Source organism: Tetranychus urticae, chromosome 2, assembly GCF_039701765.1.
Source record: "Tetranychus urticae isolate SD_2017Ah chromosome 2, NJAU_TeUrti_SD_1.0, whole genome shotgun sequence".
Classification (NCBI taxonomy): domain Eukaryota; kingdom Metazoa; phylum Arthropoda; class Arachnida; order Trombidiformes; family Tetranychidae; genus Tetranychus; species Tetranychus urticae.
This window is the reverse complement of record NC_142959.1, coordinates 6,273,482-6,294,376: the sequence shown is the minus strand read 5'-3', so window position 1 is coordinate 6,294,376 and position 20,895 is coordinate 6,273,482. Positions and strand designations below refer to the sequence as shown.

At 33.2% G+C, this 20,895-nt stretch overlaps 2 protein-coding genes and 2 long non-coding RNA genes across 16 annotated transcripts; 2 read left to right on the top strand and 2 right to left on the bottom strand.

Annotated features, from left to right (window-relative positions):
- Positions 1-1,948: 1,948 nt before the first annotated feature.
- LOC107366113 (lysosomal acid lipase/cholesteryl ester hydrolase) lies at positions 1,949-5,983 on the bottom strand. Its single transcript, XM_015933684.3, has 3 exons — positions 5,500-5,983; positions 4,752-5,423; positions 1,949-4,401 (listed from the first exon to the last, which is right to left on the bottom strand). Exons 1-3 carry the CDS (start codon positions 5,981-5,983, stop codon positions 4,136-4,138), a joined length of 1,422 nt encoding a protein of 473 aa, XP_015789170.2. The 3' UTR covers positions 1,949-4,135.
- Positions 4,395-10,994, top strand: LOC107366116 (uncharacterized). 6 transcript variants are annotated; one of them, XR_003082996.2, is made up of 6 exons: positions 4,395-4,559; positions 4,733-7,902; positions 8,240-8,503; positions 9,461-10,054; positions 10,212-10,363; positions 10,443-10,994. It is a non-coding gene; the product is annotated as an uncharacterized LOC107366116 (long non-coding RNA). The 6 variants fall into 6 exon arrangements; XR_016198308.1 differs by having other exon boundaries at positions 10,212-10,406; positions 10,664-10,994; XR_003082999.2 differs by lacking the exon at positions 9,461-10,054.
- On the bottom strand, positions 8,496-15,199 carry LOC107366117 (uncharacterized). Of its 8 annotated transcripts, XR_016198301.1 has the most exons (8): positions 15,061-15,199; positions 14,616-14,992; positions 13,495-14,499; positions 13,267-13,431; positions 12,769-13,193; positions 12,296-12,366; positions 11,713-11,875; positions 8,496-10,787 (listed from the first exon to the last, which is right to left on the bottom strand). It is a non-coding gene; the product is annotated as an uncharacterized LOC107366117 (long non-coding RNA). The 8 variants fall into 8 exon arrangements; XR_003083002.2 differs by having other exon boundaries at positions 13,267-14,499; XR_003083003.2 differs by lacking the exon at positions 12,296-12,366.
- Positions 15,107-20,855, top strand: LOC107366112 (uncharacterized). The gene is made up of 2 exons (XM_015933683.3): positions 15,107-17,045; positions 19,289-20,855. The coding sequence occupies exons 1-2, from the start codon at positions 15,107-15,109 to the stop codon at positions 20,125-20,127; spliced, it is 2,778 nt and encodes a 925-aa protein (XP_015789169.1). The 3' UTR covers positions 20,128-20,855.
- The last annotated feature ends 40 nt before the right edge of the window (positions 20,856-20,895 follow it).

Sequence of the window (20,895 nt, the reverse complement as noted above, 5' to 3'; positions counted from 1 at the left end):
TTGTTAATTGATATCTTTAGGTTTTCATCTTACTCATTGGGAAAAAAAGGTTTGAGTTATAATAGGCATTTATTGTTGCTATTGCAATGGTTAGAAAGGTTTTAATTGTGAGATTTTTTTTGAACAACTTAAGTGATTCTTTTCCGTATCAATGATAAATTGTTGACTCAATTCAACCCTTCTTTACCTGAATCAGACGTTTCAACCATGTAATGCTGTATTCAACATTTTTATCAAGTTTCATCTGCTATTTAGTTACTCAAGAATCACTTTTCCGCTTTACTTGGCCTATTATTATTATCAAAACATATTGTTGTTGAGTGATGAAGATGATTATGATGATTATGATCAGTATGATGATCAGGTCTGGGATGGTAATGATTGACTTGAAGAAGGAAGAAGAACAGTGTTTTTACCTTTACAGGTAAAACTATTATCATTATTACTATCATTATTTAGTTGACTGTTTTAAAGCAAATTTTACCTTATTTTGTATGTTTGTCTTGTTTTATTGGGAAATATTTTTCACCAATTTCATTGAAAAAAAGATCATTGCTATTGATTAAACAATTAGCCCATGAAATTGTTGACACTTAACAATGAACAATTCAATGATCATTAAAATAACCTTCTTAAAGCCATCTTATGTTGAGTGTTGGCTGGTTTTGGACAATATTTTTGGTTATCTTCAGAGGATTTTTTTGGGGTTTTGGGTTTACTTGATTGATTGTTGGTAATAATAAGGTGAGTAAATAGAGAAATGATTTAATGAGAAATGAACAATTGAATGGATTATACTTACCAATTGTTGATTGTTTGGAGTGGATTTACTAACATTTAAGTATTTGTTGCAACAGTTGATTCATTGATTTGTTAATGGTTGTTGATGTTAATCTGGAAATGAAGGGATTCCTTTAAATGATGATTGTTGACTTGATTGCTGGTGTGTTATGATAACTATTATTATTTCAAGCTTATCTGGTTAAAAAAGGGTTTTCATCGTGAAAATGAATCAAGTTATCAAAGTTATCGGTTGATTTTTATGCATGTCAAGGTGAGATGTTATCAGTTGAATTTAGTTGGACACAAAGAGTGAGATAAATCATATGCTTTGGTGTAAATCATGTATCATCAATAGATTGGAATTGTGGTCAATTTGGTCAATTATCAATGGTTAATTTGGTAATAACTGTAGGAGAATGTAAATTTTAAATGAATCATTTTGGAAACATATTATTTAATATGACAATTGAAAGGAATCGTTATGTTATTTCAATTATTATTTCAGATGTTGTGAGATATTAATTTTGAGATATTATCTCATTAATAGTGAGGATGAAGGTTGATATCAGAGTTGGTTAAAAGGTATATTAATCAAAATATGAAGAAATGGGAAAATTTCATAACAGAAATCATGAGTGTCAGTATTATTGAAATGAACGATAATCAATATAAAATGTACTTTCACGGACATGAAAAGGTTGTTCCTGTGGGAAGCTACTAATTATATATGGCAAAACAATGAGTAAATATTACATGTACTTTATAAATATGAAGGGAATGAGAAATGGTGTGAGAAAGCCTAAAATAACAACCAAATATCATCAATAACAAGAGGTAATTGGTCAAATTTGGGTCAAGGTTTGATATCGACCTTTATGTTTGGTTGGGAGTGAGGTTAGGGAAGGGACGGAGAAAGGTGATACAAACACAATTACGATGATAAAAAGCAAAAGCAAAGTAAATAAAGAAGAAGGAAAATGTCGAGTAAAGGTTAAATTCAGATTGACAGGGGAGAAACATATTTATAATGTATGTTAACACTCATTAATTGATGGATACTCAACAAGATGTTGCTATATTTGCTAGGAAATACTAGATTTCAGATTCTTGGTGAATTTTTAAACAGTTTGACTAGAGTTGGTTATTTCAAATTAAAACACAATTGTTTGGTCAGGTTTGAGCATTTATTATGACGGATTAGAATTAAAAACGAGAATGAAAACGGCCATAAGATTGAATCTGCATTACAGGAAATTGTTAATGATTGAGATTGTTTAAGTTTCTTTTTTCAATAATCCCAGAGTCCATGAAAGTCCAAGAAGCTGGTCAAGATTGACATTAACTTAATGTCGTTGAGAGGGTAAATTTTTGGTCTGAATAGTTGTCAATTAACATTTAAATAAAATAACATTAAATCGATGGTTGTATTAATTAAACTCTGGTTATTGTTAACCGGTAAATTGGGAAAAGTTACGTAGTTATGGATACGAGTTAACCGGGCATCATTAAGTGGGAAATACAAAAAAATTGAAATTGTTGTGAATAAATGAAACATTGTTTATCCAACAACAGATGGCAGTTGAGAGATGATTTTAAATAAATTTTGATTGTCAATTGTAAATTGTTATTGTTATTATTACTGCCTGGAAATCAAAGATTAAAGCTTGTCTTTACTGGAAATGTTTTATCTATTGTCAAAAAGTGAAAATAAAGATCAGTCAAAGTTGACTTTTGCATTAATCAATCCCTCAAAACTGTTACCACCGGTGCTTTTGGAAACGATGATTGGTTCAGTTAAATGTGTTAAATCGTGTCACAGTTGAGATAATAGAGTAATAGAGTAATGTGGTAATAGAGTTTACGGTGAAGTTGGTGGTAATGCCATTGATGGTGAGATTAGGTTTCGTCGCATATGAGGGTGCTGGTCGAAACGTTGGTGGTGGTGGTGTTTGTAGCATTGGCCATGATGTATCAAGTTTTGTTGATCGTGGTTCTAATGAAGGTGTCTCTGGTTTTGAAGACGATGATACTGGGGTTGTTTCAAAGATTATATGATTGACTTCATTTTCGTTTTCGACTTTTGCAGTCCCATTCTCAAGTGGAGCCTTCATTTCTACTCTTCCGGAGCATTCGATTTCTTCTGGACTTGGATTTTCGGCTGAAACACTTTGATTAAAATCGGATGACTCAGAAATGCGACGTTTCTCACAGGCAAAGAAAGAATGAATAGAGCAATCAATATCAAACCATTTTTTGTTAAAGTTGACCATAATACAACATTGTTCACCTGATGGACAATGGGGAGAATTGTGTTCCCAATTGCTGAAATTTGTTGATTTCATCAAATCTACTTTTGTTTCATGTTTTTCATTCAACATAAATCCTTCTGTTTTACCAGCAATCCAGAATCGAAAGAAATACAATGGGTCAATTTTCATGAATATTTCATCATTTTCCTCACTTGATTCAATTGTTATCATTGACGCGTTTAAGTGATTACAATATTTAAGATTGTCGTCATTAGATCCTATAATTGGTGTACTTTTAATACATTTATCAGTTATATTAATATAAATCCAATAGGGTGGACACAATAGGCTTGAAGGTTTATCTGAGCTTGCAGATGACTTGAGTATAACAAATGTAATTACAAACACTGTGATTGTTGACGGTGGCCAATGTAACATTTTAAGGTATTAGGTATTGTCCAACACTTTAATATGAAACAATTGAAAAAAGTCAAAAATTGAATTAAAACTAGCTTGTAAGGCTGATTAAAATTAAGCGTTAGGTAGCAATATTGGTACTAGACTATGGCAAGGCGATGAAAGATGGTACATTAAATACACTATGTTGAAGGATAGTTTTTAGTTGTTCTCGTCAGTTAACTATTTCCGTTAATATATTACATGAATATCCTAATAAATCAATCGGTCTCTTGATTATTTCAGTTGATAGATGAAGAAAGAAATTGATTAAGCCCTTATAAGGTGAGATTCACGAGAACAGAGATTTTCCACTTCTTAAAGGTTGCCCATTAACAAGTACAAGACAGACAATAAACATTTTGAATAAAAGATTAATTTCAACAAACCAAAATTAATTATTAATTCAACTTTTTTATCCATCAATTTTTACTGTTTTTACGCATTTTTATTGATTGCATTTACAGATGCGACAGTTTCCCTAGTTTGTTATAAAGTTGGACTGCCTCAGGTAAAATAATTTCACAATTTAATTGGATCAGTATCCAAACGTACATTTGAAATCAACTAATTGCAATGAAAGACAGTTGCTTTATGCGACTTGATATTACCTCGACCGATCGATCGTCGACTTATCCGACTCGATGTTACCCATTAAATGAAGGTTGATAAGGTCGACTATACTTTGGCTTATTAATCAGTTGACCAGGTTTATGGGCTGGTGTTGGTACATTAGAGTGACCAGAGAAGCTTCCATGGTTTTGAGGACCTCGACCAGGTAACCAGGAAATCGGATAGCGTTTCAAAATGGCCAATATTGGTCCATTGACAAATCGTCCAGCTTGACGACCAAAGAGAAAGTCCATGTGTGACCAAAGAGGATCCGGTATTCTGTACTCGGCCATAGGAGGACCTGAAATTCAAGCAGTCATATGTTAATTACCCAAATTCAACTTGAAGGATTCACAGTTACATTAATTTCTCGAATTGCTTTCTCTAATTTTAATGGCGTTATTCATTCAAGAAAGAATTGTCAGCCAAACCAATTCTAGGCCTAAATATTTTTCTTTGGTAAGTTATATTTTGTCTGATTACTTCCAATAATTTCCATTTGATTTTAAATTTACTTTACTAATAATTTCCTTGAATGAATTGAGTTATTGTAAATTTGAGTTGCTATCCTTGTTAATTGTTATTAATTTTAACTAATTTTGACTAATTTGAACTATTTCTTATTTCATTAGAAGGATTATCCATGCTTACGTCTTAGAGTCCGTCTAACAGCATCCATTTCTTCTGCTCCACAAAACAAATCATTTTCACTCCAAAACATGACCATATTACTTGTATCCAGTCTATCAAAGTGAAACTCTGGAGGCTCTGATTTTCCATACATTGCCACATTTATTTCTGGACCATGGTCAAAATATCGAGCCCCTTTTAAAACCATCTGTTTGTAGTGGACAAAATTTTTAGCTGATGTTCCTGCGGGAATGTATGAAAAGTAAACTGGAAGTCGAGTTACGTTCAACTGGGCTACATTGAGTCCTCCCATTATTTGAAGTACATTTTCACATATGTAAAGGAGTTTTGTAGCGCAAACAACTTCTGGGAAAAGCTCGAGCAAAGAGGCATGAGGAAGCAAAGGTCCACCAACTTTGAGCAAATCTTTCATCAACTCTTCATCAGTTAGTACATGTTTCAATGCATCTTTGGTAGTTGATATATTCATAATCGGCGCCAACAAAATGACTGGTTTAAGAATGGACGCATACTGAGGTCTCTCTGAAAGTAAAACAAAAGCTATTGCTGTTCCTTGGGAATGTCCAATGTAAGCTATTTCTTTCTGCCCAGTAACGTACTGTATATGACTGATGACCGCTGGTAAATCGTAGAGGGCCATTTCATCAAAAGAAAATTCCCAATATTTTTTATCTGAAACGTGAAAAATGATAGACACCGACAACGTCAGATATGTAAATATCTCAACAAATTTATTCACAGCTGTTACCTTGAAAAGGACTCAGTTTGGTGTGGTTGGTTGAATAAGTGTTTCCTCTTGAATTGGCCAACCAAACATCATATCCATGGTCAGCTAATAGAAAACCTAAATTGTTTCCAATCTCAGGATGGCGACTTCTGTAATGATTTACTGGGTCATGGTTCTCTACCGGTCCATGAAAGTAATCGCCTCCACCCGGTGAATTAATGATGAAAACCATTCCAGACAGTAAAAGGCCATGTTGCAGGAGAGCAGCTTTTCTTGGTAAATTCAAGTATTTCGGTGATATTATCCGATGAACCTGTAAAATGTAACCATCATCGGTAGTTATGTAATGACTTTCACCTATGTAACCACGAGATTGGATGTAAATCAATGGAGGGACAAACTCGTCAGGATCACTCTCACATTTAACTATCAAAGGAGATGCAATGGTTAACAAAAGAAAGGACCATTGATAAATATTCAAATATTTATTGACTTTGGAAACCATTTCGACTCCAACTTGTCGATCTGTGAATTAGTTACTCGGCAATATAACATATCCATTGCTATCGATGATTGAAATATGAGCTTGCCAGTTACAATTTGTGTTTTAATTCACCGTTTGATTGATTTATCCTCTAAACTTCATCTTCTCACAATTCAAATCATTAAAATCAATCGAGGTTGTTAGTCTTTTAACCTTTCATTTATACCTGCTGATTGGCAACAAAGCAAAACATATTTCAATATTAATTAAAAAGGTTAAATCAATTTGATTTCAATGGACAGTGTCTAGCAATTCATGACTTGAATTTCCTATTACCTAGTAATTCAATTGTAGTCTAAAGTCACCAAAAATTGATGTCGGTGAAATTCAAAGATTTTCAGATTGAAATAGAGAGTGAAAATAACGATCAAAGTTGACTAGAGTCTATTTTGATTCATGTGATGCTTCGTGATTAACGCTCACACAATTTAATGATCAACGGGAACATTAAATTTTGTTTTTTTTCTCTCAATAATGAATCAAAAATGAATACAATCAACTTTCTCACATTCTAATTTTCATTCTTGTTTTCCTCTGAAGTGAATAGCTAATTGTAATGGAGGTAAGATGAGGAAATAAATGCGTAGGTAACAATTTACTGATTCTTTACCAAGTTGCTCTTTACTTCACACAGTGAGTGATTAATTTGCAATTTAGTCCATTAGATTGTTGTCAATGTTGACCATCTTTGGACTAATAAGGATAAATTGGAGAATTTTTAGCTTACCAAAGCGCCCTGTTGATATTCATTAACATCTTCATTTTTAGGTAGATTGACTTATTCATAATGAAACATCAGCACTTCTATTGTTATATATTATGTATTTTACCATTGACAATTGAGATTGAAAATTGAGAGCAAAAGCAAGATTAATCATTAACTACACTCACTCAAAATTGACTTGAAATAATTAACAAATAACAATTATTCTCTTCACTGGTTCGCCCAAAGGAAATCATTGTTCATCGCTTTATTCAGGTCAATATGATTATTTTTATAGCAATGCCTTTGTTTGTGTTTTACCAAATTAAGGCTTATTATCTCATCCTTAGATAATAAATCCGATTTAATGATAAGTAACAATCAAAATGGTTATTCCAATTGAAGTAACAACAGCAAACCTTACACTTTTTGATTCACCCATTTACTCGACTCTAATAGTAACCTTTACCTTGGTCTCTTGTTTGTAACATATGTGCTTTATATGAATATATTGCTTCGAAATCTGAGCTCGTCGACTTTTATTGTCGTTATTGTATTATTTATGCCTTTAATTTGACCTCAGTTAATTGTAATTAGTTCAAAATGGCTATTTCTTGTTTAGTTATCAGCTTTCATATTTCCCTCCATTGGTTGTAAAATCATTCTCACTTTAGGCTCACTCTCTCTCTCATAGCTTAAGTTTCTCAATTTGAAACTTGTTTTGCGTGTTGTTTTTTTAATTGTTGTTCAATATTATCTAATGATTAATAAACAATTATAATTTTTTATTATCTTATCTATTTAATTGTTACGAAATGGACACAATAAATGTCGATCGCAAGTTGCTGATAAAGCCCAGATAAAAGGAGAGTAAAGTTGTTTTGATATTGAGGTCAGTCCAGAGAAGCCATCATCTTATGATTGTCATTTGAAAATGAGATTTTATCTGGTGTTTTTATAAACTGAGGATTCAGGTTTCTAATAACCTGGGTTTGCAATCATTCATCCATTCATCTCCTCACTGGCATCATTACTTGTTTAAAAATATTACCTGTTGAACCACATCTTCAAATCTATTGACCCATCAATAGACAGTGAACAAAAAAAAGCCTTAACATATGACATTGCAACAACATGACTACCTGTTACTCTGATTTGGTGAAAGCAACAAAAAAAGGTAACTGTATATTTCAGCAAAAAAGATGCAAGATTTTGATGGTGAAAATGTAGAAGCTCAAATGAAGAAGTCAAAGAAACTATTTAGAAAAATTTTGGGCAACAAATAGAGAGTGAGAAACCAACAATTAAAATGACTCCTGTTTTCTGGTTTATTTTACTTCTCTTTTTTTTATGCTAAATAATGTTGCTCAACATCAGGTTGCAACTTTCTCTCCTCTCTTCAGAATCATCATTATTCTCATCATCAATCTATCTTCATCTTTACTTTGCTTCTTGCTGTGCACTTGATCATCATTGATTTCATGATTTCTTTTTTATCTTCTCCATCAATCAAGGTATCGGACCATGTCAATGGTATTGGTTGTATTTATAACATTAATATGGTTCATTCGGTGCAAACTTGGATTCCTTCTCCATTCAGATTATTAGTTAACCATCATTTCTGTCTTTCATCTTATCCTATTCATTGCATCAGCTTCTCGTCTATGATGACATTCATGATGATCTCTCTCTCTCACTCTTTCTCTCCCTCTCATTTTTATTACATCTATCTTTAGGCTTTAAAGCTTGATAATAGTTGAGTGATGATGGTGATGGAGGTAAATATCTAATTGTATAATTGATTATCTGCTTCTCTCACTATCTCTCCTTCATATTGTTTATTGTCTATTTTTTTACCTTTACCTTAATTTCCCTTCTTCGGTTCATTGCCACTGATTACCTATTGAATCATTTAATTTATTCACAATCCAACGATAATTTTGCTTATTCATTTAAAACGTAGTATTTAAAGGCTTTACTGTTATCCAATTTGCCTGGTTTCATCAAAAATCTGTATACCGTTCATTTCCCATTCAATCATCGTTGTACATTGAATGGCATTTCAAAAATACATAAACAAAAGTACAGGGTAGCAAATGAATTCAGTTATTGAATATCACGATACTTAAATGACAAATTTCCAGTCTAATAATTATCAAGAAAGGAGCCTACTAATTACAGATTTAAGATAGATTAGTAATAAAATCAAAGTTGAATTTACAATTTTGGACCAAAAAACATATTCAGTGATATTCATAGGGAATGGTGCGGAGTCACAATAAATGGTACGAAAAGGCAGCATCTATCTAATGAGATGAAGGTGGATTAAACTCAACAATGAGCCATATTTGACAAGTAAATTTATCAAAATTACTGGTGAGCCTTCATGAATAATACAGCAATTATTTTACATTAATTAAGTCAATATACCAACAGAGATGAAGAAAGATATAATAATTACATTAAGATAAGTCATTCACATCAATTGTATCCACACATGTGAACACAATGAACATATTATTACAATTTACGGACAGGTTAAGGTTACTTTGCTCATACATATACAGTAAAATGATTACTTATTTACCTTTACGGTACAATTGAGAAACGTCAAGGGAAAGAAGGAGAAAGAAAAGAAAGAGAATTAAATATCTAATTCTAATCTTTTTTTTCTCTCTCTCTCTTTCTCTTTCTCTCTTCTCTTTTTCAATGATAATTGTTAACACTCTTTTCAGCATTCGTCTTGAGTGTCTAATATACGTGCTGTGTGAGTGAACATTAACTTTCTTACTCCGCTCACTCATACATCTGAATCTATGTTTTTAGGTCGAGTTAACGGACTGTTGAAACTTGATTTAATACATAAAAGTGCATAAACAACGATCTCGTTTGGCCCGTTATTTTATCTCTTTTCTCATTCAACTTTACTCACTAATACCTGTTTCTCAAACTCTTTCACCTCTTTCTTCTTCAAATTTTTTTTCTTCTTCTTCGTCTTCTGCTTACTCATTCACTTGTTTACTCATTTCTCTCAGCTCTCAGGTGATTAAGGATGTTGAGTGAGTGTTTGTGTGAGTGTATGTGTTAAGAGCGAGTTAGGGAAAGAGTACAAGTAAGAGTCGAGTTTAAGAAAAAAATGGATAAGAAAGAAGTAGAAATAATTTTTAGGAATATTGCCATAATAATTGAGACAATCATCTTAACGGCAATATACGGTAATATTATGCAGCAAAGTGAGAAGAAAAGGTTTTAAATTGAACCTTGATTCCATGTAACGAGTTCAGTTGAAACAGGATTCCGATGAATATGTATATACACCAAAAAAATAGGTAATTCAAGAGTCAAGAAAGAGTGATTGGCCTCTTTTCAGATCTTTGTTTTCTCCTCTTTCTCCTCTTGTTTTGTCTCATTTCTTTTTTCTTGTATTTTCCACCTTTTCTTGATTCTTCTTCTTGAAACTTCAATTTTTGAGCTTTTCTCCATCAGGTTTTTTTGGCCTAAAATAATATATTTCATGTTGACAAACCAAGAAAAATGGTAAAGGTAAATATGAAGATTAAAGATGGCCAAATGGTGACGATTGGAAACATAATCTGGGCAAAATTTGGGAAATCTCGATGAGGTCAAAGATCATGGAGGTAAACAACGAAGCTAATGAAGACAAGATTGATCCAAATGATGGTAAATAATGATAATTCTGGTTTTCTTTTTCCTTAGATTGGGTCAATCTTCTCGTATTCTTGCATTATTATTATCATCTCCATCTATCCCCTGTAACGTCAACCTCATTGGGTCAGGTCATTAAGATTAGCTGACCATTTTCATCTCTAATTGTTTGTCTGAATGTTTTTTTTGTGTTTCCGACCATTTGCCATCTCATTTGAGCGCACTTCTAATTTTACACCAATTTATCTGCATTAATTTATATAACTTGACAGTTTCCATCCATTACAATGTATTGTGACAATTTGTGGCCTGGCTTTGTTTGGATAAAATCTTTTTATGTGCTATTCCGTGCGTTTAACTTGCACCAAGGGGACCAATCATGGCTTTACCGATTCACTGAAAATGGGAAAAGAAAACGAAGAAAAATGAATTTCTTGAAAAGTTTCAAGCGAGTAAAGTGAAGATAAAAAAACCTAAATTGGCAAAAAAAAGTCAAGCTTTTTTGATTGTTATTTCGTACAATATAAAAAAGAAAATTGTTATTATTACTATTATTTTCATTGTAAACGAAAAGCATAAAGAAAATTAAGGTTTGTTCTAAAATATTAATGCTTTTATGTTGTCAACGACCTACGTTCTGTTCAGGGAATTTGCTTGTTCGCGATTTAATCTGGTAATACAGGATTTCGTACTATAACTAATAACTTTGCAACGTAACTACACGAAACAATTTCCCATTTTTTTAACTTTAATTTCCTCTCCTTCTCTCTCTCTCTCTTTCAATCTCTGCTTATTCACCTGCTTAATATTAGTGTTTTTTTTTGTTTTTGGGTCACAATTAGCCAAAGGCGGGTTTAGAAAGATCAAAATTTAAGGATATTTAGGGCAGGCCCCTTATACAATTTAAACTTTCTTAAGACTCTCTCGAAAGGTAAGAAGTATTAGCTAAATAGTTAGACATAAACCTCTTTCTCTTTCGTTGCTCTTTTAACAAATGAACGGCTTTTTTGCTCTTCTAAATGGGTTAATCGAGAAGAAGATGATGTTGCTGGTGAGAGGAAGAGTGGGCAAAGAAAAACTGACGAGGGTGGGTTGAATAATGAAAGAGAAAAGGTTTGTAAAATTTAGTTCAGATTAATGGTGATAGAGTTGAGAGTTGTTCAAGATTTACAAATCTTTTCTCTTGTTTCAGGTTATGGGGAAGGAGTTGAGTGAAAAGGCAATAATAATGATTATGATTATGAAGATGATGATGTGTTGAATGAGTAAATTAACTAATATTTTTAAGCTTGAAGGCAGTTGGGAAAAAAAGATTACGAACGTAGGAACGCCAAAAGATGATACTAATGATGAGCCTTGAGCGGTTTGTTTTGTTCACTTGATCGTCTCCATCTTTTTTTTCCAACTGAATTTAGACTTAAATTAGGTCTTCACTCCTGCAGAGGCTTTGCCTGATTCTACGATCCAATGAATGTTCATTCAAACTGAATAAAAGGAGAGAGAGAGGGAAAAGAGTCATGATAAGATTACATGATAAAAAGATGAAACAAGGAGTAAAAAGGCATAAAGAAGTGAGATGAAATGATAATAGCTTGATGAAGTAAAATAACTGAAAGAGTTCAAGGAGTTATTCAGAGGAAACTTGTTTTTTTTATAAATATATCATTTTGATTTGTATAAAAAAAATGCTATAAAATCAATTGAGGAAAGTGTGGAGCGATTCAATAACCTAACGGTTATTTCATATTTATCATGAGTCTATCTCATAATGGAGTATAAAAAAGAACAGTTAACTTCTTTTTCCCACTCTCATCATGATCGCAACCATTATTATCATCATCATCATCTTCATCGTTCCCTTTCTCAATCTAAATGAAAGAAAGAGAAAAAAAATACGCAAAAACCTGTGAAGTATTTAGGACACATTCATGCACTTTGAGTGGTTATTCATTCATTGGTGATGGAGTGGGTCAATCTTGAAATGGATAAAAACAAGAAAAAAGAAAGTAAAAAAGAAGAAACAAGATTAAGAAGTGAGCAACAGGTAAAAATGATGATGATAATGTTGGAAAGAAGATAAGTGCAGGTAAAAAAAATTGAGAAAAAAAAGAGGTAAACCAATTGAAGCCCTTCGGTAAGAGGTAAAGTTGCCTTACAGGTACCTTGAAGGGATTGGAGAGAGAGAGCGAGAAAATAGGTCATCACTGAAATGATGAGAATGATGATGATGATGAAAGAGAAGGGATAACAACAAAGTGTCTGGAGAAAGTAGAGAAAGAAATTCTTTAAAGTAAGTAGGAGGTTGTTCATGGGAGGTTACGAGAGATAAATGTGAGTGATTAATCTGTTGAGTGAAGGTTGATAAGGTTGACTATACTTTGGCTTAGCAATTAGAGGACCAGGTTTATGGGTTGGTATATATGAGTGACCAGAGACGCTTCCATGATTTTGTGCACCTCGACCAGGTCACCAGGAAATCAGATCGTACAGCTTGACGACCAAATAGAAAGTTCATGTGTGACCATAGAGGACCAGGTATTCTGTACTCGACCATAGACTTTAATGTTTTTCTCTAATAACTGTTGTGTTATATTTTGTCTGATTAAATTTTTCTTCCAATAATTTCCATTTGATTTTAAATTTTCTTTACTGATAAGTCCATTCGCTAACTGGGACCGACAAAATCAGGGGTTTAAGAATCGATGCATATTAGGATCGCTCTGAAAGTACAAAAGCTATTGCTGAGTCTTGCGAATGTCATGGAGGGCCATTTCGTCATAAGAAAATCCCAATATTTTTTATCTGAAAAATGATAGACACCGAAAACGTCAGATATGTAAATGTCTCAACAATTTAATCAATTCACAGCTGTTACCTTGAAAAGGAATTAGTTTGGTTCGTTGAATAAGTTTTTCCTCTTGAATTGGCCAACCGGTCATGTCCATGGTCGGCTAATAGACAGCCTAAATTGTTTCCAACTTCAGGATGACGGCTTCTGTAATAATTGACTGGGTCATGGTTCTCTATTGGTCCATGAAACCTATGTAATCAAGATATTGAATATAAATTAATGAGGGAACAAACTCATCGGGATCACTCTCACATTTAACTATCAAAGGAGATAACGGTCATAATGGTTGACATAAGAAAGGACCTTTGGTAAATATTCAAATATTTTTGTAAACCATTTCGACTCCAATCTTGTCGATCTGTGAATAAATTGCTCTGCAATTAAACATATTTACTACAATCGATCATTGAAATATGAGGTTGACAGTTATAATTTTTGTTTTTAAATTCATCGTTTGTTTCATTCATCCTCTAATAAACTTCATCTCCTCACAATTGAAATCATCAAAATCTATAGAGGTTGTTAGTCTTTTAACCTTTGATTTATGCCTGCTGATTGGAAACACATTCTTATATCTAACCTACGTTCCCGGACAGTTACATGATTCTTGCTTTTCTTCATTCTCTTCTTTCTCCTCCTTCTTTTTTCTTTAAGGCTTATTGGGTAACTAGGTACCGTTAGACAAAATGTTAGCTTTTTTATCTTTCTTAACAGCATTGCAACAACGATCAAATAAATGTTAAAATAAGCACGCAGTCAACGTACAGTCAACCCCTTTTTGTAACTACGCTTTCTTAATTCATTATTATTCAGGTTACCTTTTACCTCCCATCATCTTCTCTCTCTCTCTCTCTTCTTACTCTTTTTGGACGGACAATTTTCTGGTTTCTCACTCTTTCTTTGATTCCTTCAAAGTTGTCTGTCAGTGTAGAGAGGGAGAGAATGAGAAAGAGAGTTGGAGAGAAATAACAGTAAATAATAATAAAACTGAATAAAATTGATTCCCTCTCTTGCTTATCTTCATGTTTTTTTCTTCGCTCTAGCTCCAACCTCCTTCACTGAATCTCTATTTATCCTCATTATCTAATCATCTCAGGTCTCTCCTCCTTCAGGGTGGTTCTTGAGGGTTATTAGGCCAACGGTACAAGAAAATTTTATCCAGGACAATTTGACAGAATAGCTTTTGACCTTACTTCTCTTTCTTCTGTTTTAGCATCTTCTTCACCTTACCCTGGATAGAGGTAAAATTATTAAGACCTGTGGCAAATGAGAAAGAAAGTAAATTTTCAGTGAGTTGGGTCACACAAATTTGGGAGTGAGAAAGATTTTTGGCAAGTGAGGGAGAGATAATAATTTCATTTTGTGCTACTTACTTTTCACCTCAGTCATTTAATTTTTACTCTGATTAAAGGTATTTTTCTTTCGTATTTTTTCATCCAACATCATCTTCCTATTTTACCGTCAGTTGCCTTTTATTTTCACAATAGTCTTCCGCCATATAATATGTTCTTGTTTTGATAACTTTGATGATCACGTTTATCAACATTCATACCAAGTTACATCAACATTTTGTTACACTGCAACAAGTCCAGCTTTTGTTTAAATGTAAAAAGATTTGTGAAACTTATCGATGAAAATTACTTTGAGATTTACGTTTAATCCAATTGCATATCAACAACCAATGACTTATGGGATTTATCTACAGCCAATTCAAACTGTGCTAAAAGCAAATCAAACCTTTTTTGTATAACTGTGAACAAAAACGTAAAATAATTAGTATCATCTTCGGATATTTACAAATTTTATTTGCCAACTTACTCTTCAATTGATCAAGTAATACGTTTTTAAATTATTATTTTTAACCATGTTGGGATCATCGGGATCTCCATCAACACAACCAATGTCTAAACCATTGAGGCTTCGTCGGGTTAACCATTCCGATGAGATTGTATCTGGTTTCTCCAAGCTTCTCAAAACGGAATCAATGACAGATGTAACGTTAATCTGCAATGGAGGTCAAACAATTCGTGCTCACCGAGTTATCTTATCAACATTTTCACCATATTTCAAAGCCATTTTCGAGGCACAACCTTTTTCAAATAACCCTTGTCAATACCCGGTCATTGTTATCAAAGATTTAGCTTTGAGTGAATTACGAGCTATCGTTGAATTTATCTACAAAGGTGAAGTTTCCGTTTCTCGTGATAAATTATCAGCTATTTTACATGCAGCTCGAGCTCTTGAGGTCAGTGGATTATCAGATCTTAAAGTGGAATCTAGTAGTTTACAGTCATCTGGTGTAGCTGCAGCAATGGCTGCAAACGGATTCGGATCTTCAAACCACGGTGATGGTGATAAATCAATGTCTAATTATATTGGCTCATCATCATCAGGATCCTCTTATCATCACCATTCATCTTCATCACCAAATTCGGCTTCCACTCATAGTATTCTGGCATCATTGACTTCGGGTAATCCCATTACACAAACACCTCTTGGGTCACTCAATTTGTCAACTAACGGTTCTACCTCATCTTCATGGAAACGATCATCGTCTGATTCCCTTATTTCTTCCTCTCTATTCACAAATGGACTTGATTCTCCAATGAAAAAATCACGAATCACGGTTGAAAACAATTCTTCTGGAACCTCACCTAGTTTTAACGATCGACTGAGTTTGAGTGCCAATGGGGATTACTCACATCATGGTTTAAACTTGTCTTCAGCTGAATCTATTAGGAGTGCATTATCTTCCCCAGCCAGGTTTAGCTCCAATTTATCTGGTTATTCAACCTCGCAAGAAATTCTTCAAGCAACGTTGAATCAACAATTGAAATCACGGAATATTACTGTTGAGCAATTTTTGGCGCAAAAGCATCAACAGCGTCAATTAAAGTCTCAAAAATTGCGAACCCAACAAATGCAAGCACAAATGAAGCAACAAATTTTACAACAGCAATTATTGAGAAATTCATCATCTTCTCAACATTCACAACCATTATCACTGGTTCCAGGTTCTTCTGCATCCTCATCATCTTCTCATGGATCAAAAGGATCCCCTTCACGTTCATGTGATTCACCTTCCGCCTCCGGATCATTGGATGATTCAAAACGCAAAGAATCATCAGAGTCTAATTTGAAGATTAAAGTTGAAGGTTCATCAGGCTCATCTGAATCAACCAAAGATGATGAAGATAAGCCAGAAGATATGAGAACCAATGTAAACTCAGATGATACAGAGGACGGAGAAGATGGTAAAGAGAAGAGGACAAAAGATCAAGATGATAATGATAACGAAAATAAGAGTAAAAGTAATGGTAAAGGTGCTTCTTATTCAGACGAGTCTGGAAAGAATGATAATGACACTTCTGATTGTGATGATGATAAACCATTACAGTTGACTATTGAGACTAATATTGATTCAGATGAAGACGGTACACGCCAATGCGATGAGCATGATAATTCAAAGAGAAGTGATTCAGAGAATAATCATAATGATGATGGTGACACTGAGCGAGCTGATGATGAGGGCGACGATGAAATAGATGATGAAAACAGCAACAAAGAGGGAAAAATAAATAAAAGAGTTAACCAAAATGGTAAAAATATGAGTTCAAAAGGTGATTTTGACAACAACAAAGTCAATGGTAGTCAATCGGACGAGGATAATGATGAAGATGATAAACGAGAAAATGGCGATGACGAGCCAATTGTAATTAACACCACTGTCGAAGATATGGATGGCTACATGACAGATGAAATGAACGGTGACAATGATGATTATGACGTTGAAATAGCAAAGGGTAAGTTCAATTTAACCAGTTTCTTTGTTTAATCCAACCTCACCAAAAATTAACACTCATAGATCATTTCTGTTAGCCTTTGTCTAAACCTAAAAAGATTACCGCCATTGCCATTGTTATTTTAACCTCTTAGTAATAGACAGCTAAAGCTTTGATTATTCTAGCCTTCAATGTAAGAGGTTAGATCTTAATCTATTGAAAATTTTTACAATTTATTTCTCGTTTTATTTTAAATTTTTGTCTGAAATTGAAAAGATTTATCAACCCAATTTTTATAACCAGTTTCATAAATTCACCTCAACAGCATTAACTTGGTCAAGATCTTTTGACCAACAGTTAATTTCTAGTTTATTGTTAAAATTTTGACGACTGTATGTGTTTCTTTAATATCATCAGCTCTATTAATTTCTACTCCAGTCAACTTGACCAGCCAACAAGTCCAAAGTTAATGGATCTAATAATTTACTTGTGCTCTCTGCTGATTACTGCTAAATTGACTGTGATTAAATCATTTTAGAAACAAATTAACGCTTTCCTGTAGTTTAAGGTTATTTTCTCGTCATTTCTTCTCTTCCTTATCCTTTCCACAATTTTCCAACATCGCACATTTGTCATACCTTTCTTGAGATGTTGTTACCTGTTTTTGTGGCAAAAAATTTCAGTTTTACTAGAAAGGAAACAATTTTCAAATTATGCAGTATGATTAACATAATCATAATTCAGGAAAACCCTCATTTTTCCTCTGGTAATGTATCCATCCAACTGTAAAAATCAACACTCAATAGTCATGAAACTCTGAGTAAACCTAATTCGTGTTTAGTCAAATTAGACTAGTTTTTTAGGTGCAAGCTTTTCAACCGATCACCTTGATTTAAGATGATGCTGAGCACACAAAAAATGGGTTATCAAATTACAAATAAAGGTAAACTTGAAAATAAAAAATGACTATTTGATGATTAAGAAACACTTGATTTGGAAAACAATAAAACCTTGATAACAATGGTTAGAAGGTTGATTTAGGTCGAAGGTTACTTTCCATAGTAAGTGTACATTTAGGTGACAAGCACTTTAATTACAAGGTTAACAACAATGTAAAACTTGTTCATTGTTACCTGTTGCAGGATTTTGTTTTTTTTTACATTTTCTGGGTTACACACGTTAATCTGATTACGTTTAACTTTCAATTCAATTTTTTGTGTTCCTTGATTTACCTTCTATTACCTTAACCAAATTTTGGTAATTCATTGCTAGTTGTGTCGGAATCGATGTAAACATTGTTGATAGCCAGTCAATTATCTTGCAAGACTAAATGGTAAAATATTTTGGTGCCAATTGATTAACCATGATGGCCCAGTGTCAGTGATAGTTAATAATCAATTCAACTGTTTAATCAAGAAACCAGATTGTACCTTGATCGACCATGTTACATTATTTGGGTGACAGGAGAACGTTTTTACAGGTTCATGTCAACTAATCGAGTGAATGATGTGAAGACTTGAATTATCCTAAATAGCAGAAATAGCAGAACACTATTTAATTGATTAGCCATTTTCTTATGGAAATAAATAATTCATTCAATTGAGTTATGATGGATTGATTTGAAGTTTCAATTTGCTTTGATTTAATCAACATCGCCATCATAATTTGTATAATTTTTACATGCAACCCGACCATTTGTATTTGAATAAATTGTCCAGGCCGTGAAAGAAGATGAAATTGGTTGATGTGAAGAAGAAAAAAGAAGATAAAATTTAAAACCATTTCAAGTATAAAATGATCAACTTGATGTTCAACAGGTTCAGGAGAAACCAGAATTTTTCATGTTACTGTCCTAAATTTGAGCATTGATAAGTTGAAACCTCTTTTTTCTTGCCTGGTAAAGTCAGATAAAAACAAGAATGAGGCTCAAAAAAATTTGGTTATTCTGTTGACCCATTTTCAACCTTCACTGCTTAACCATTTCGTGTTTAGATTAGTTAATCCACCCTTCTGGCTAAGCCAAGTTCACTTTACTTTCTTCATCCAATCTTTTTATATTATATCCACTCTTTTTTTTACGCTGCAATAAAAGTTTCTAATAATATTTTGATTTCTTTTGTTTATCCATTTCTTATCCTTTCACCTTTTGTTTGGCTGGTTGATGATCCATCAAAAAAAAACGCTTTTCATTAATCTGGATCAAAAAATGCTGAAATCGATATATAAATGGATGGATCTTTCGGAATAATCATTTTGCTGGATAGATATAATTTTCCAAAGGCAACAACAGCTTCGTTTACAACAGCTTCAGCGTCAACATTTGTACCAGTTAACGCAACAATCTTTCCACCATGATTCTCAAGAAGCCAAGTTAATTGAATTTTATGAGCAACTTCAATCAATGGCACCATTTGCCAAACAAGGAGATCACCATTCAGATGACCAATCCAATCCTATTAACCTTGATTGGAAGGAAGGTTTTATGGATGATTCTTATCATTCCTCTGATCCTCATGGTAAAGGTTATCACTCCAATCCAGTTGCTTCCCTGGCAGCACAAAATCGTTCATTAGCTATGTTAGTCTCAAATCACACGGGAATGTCTTTGGCAGCGGCAATGGGTCATCCTGGAGTCAATCCACTTTCACTGTCATCATCTTCATCAGCCTCGTCTTCGTCTTCATCTCCTCTCAATAGAGCCAATAACGCAACAGCTAATCAACAAAACAATCAAAATAATGGCAATATCAATAATAATAATCAATCCAATGGACACTCTTCAACAAACTCATCAACTCCTCTAGTAACACCAGACTTCCTTCAACCCAGAGGACCGGGAAGACCTCGAAAGGGAAACAAAGCACAAGATATCAGTCCATGTCCAGAGTGTCACAAAGTCTTTGTCCGTCCCGATGTACTCAAGCTACATTATCGTTCGGTTCATCTTAATGAGCGCCATCCATGTAACCTTTGTCCCAAAATTTTCAAATGGCCAGGCGATCTTTCAAAACACAAACGAACCAAACATCCAGAAGCTTTGGCAGCTCAAGCAGCAGCAGCAGCAGCGGCAGCAGCGGCTGCGGCTGCCAGTCAATGTCAATAATCAATTCACTTGATTAAAATCAGCCATCCATTAATTCATCCGAATGATTAAATCCCATCATAATCTTCATTTTGGATCCTAAAACGCACATAAAAGGGAACAAAGTAAACAGATTATAATCAACTTTTATTATCACCATCGACTAGATTAATTTTTACCTGATGATACTATTTTTTTATTGATTCCTTGTTATCATCTACTTCATCATTCTCATCATTATCACCGAAATCATCCAGAGTTCAATATGTTTTTTATTCAATTCGCTGTAAATTATTGGTTAATTATTTTTTCATTGTTAATCGCAACCTTTTTTTTATATACTCATCTTCATGTCAAAAAACAACATCATCTCTTCACCATTCATCATTTTTGGGGTTTGATTAGAATAAGAATTGAATCTAATTGGGAAGTTTGATTAACTCTATAAGAAAACTCTGTTTAATTCATTGGCCACGAAATCAAATTGTGATAGACTGCACAATCAAATGGAAACAAGAAGCAAAAATGGACAACAATCAACAAATTACAATTTACGTCTCATATTTTTCTATGCTTTTGTTTACTAATCATATTTTTTGTTAATTGTTGGTTATTTTATATTTTAAATTGATATTTTACAATATTCCATAATTTTAATTTCATGTTAATGGTCAAATGTTACTGTTATTTTTTGCTGTACAATACTAATGATTTTAAAAATTACAATTAATCCAATGGATAAAATTGAATCATCAATGTCTCATTCCTGCTTAATTTAGTATGATCGGA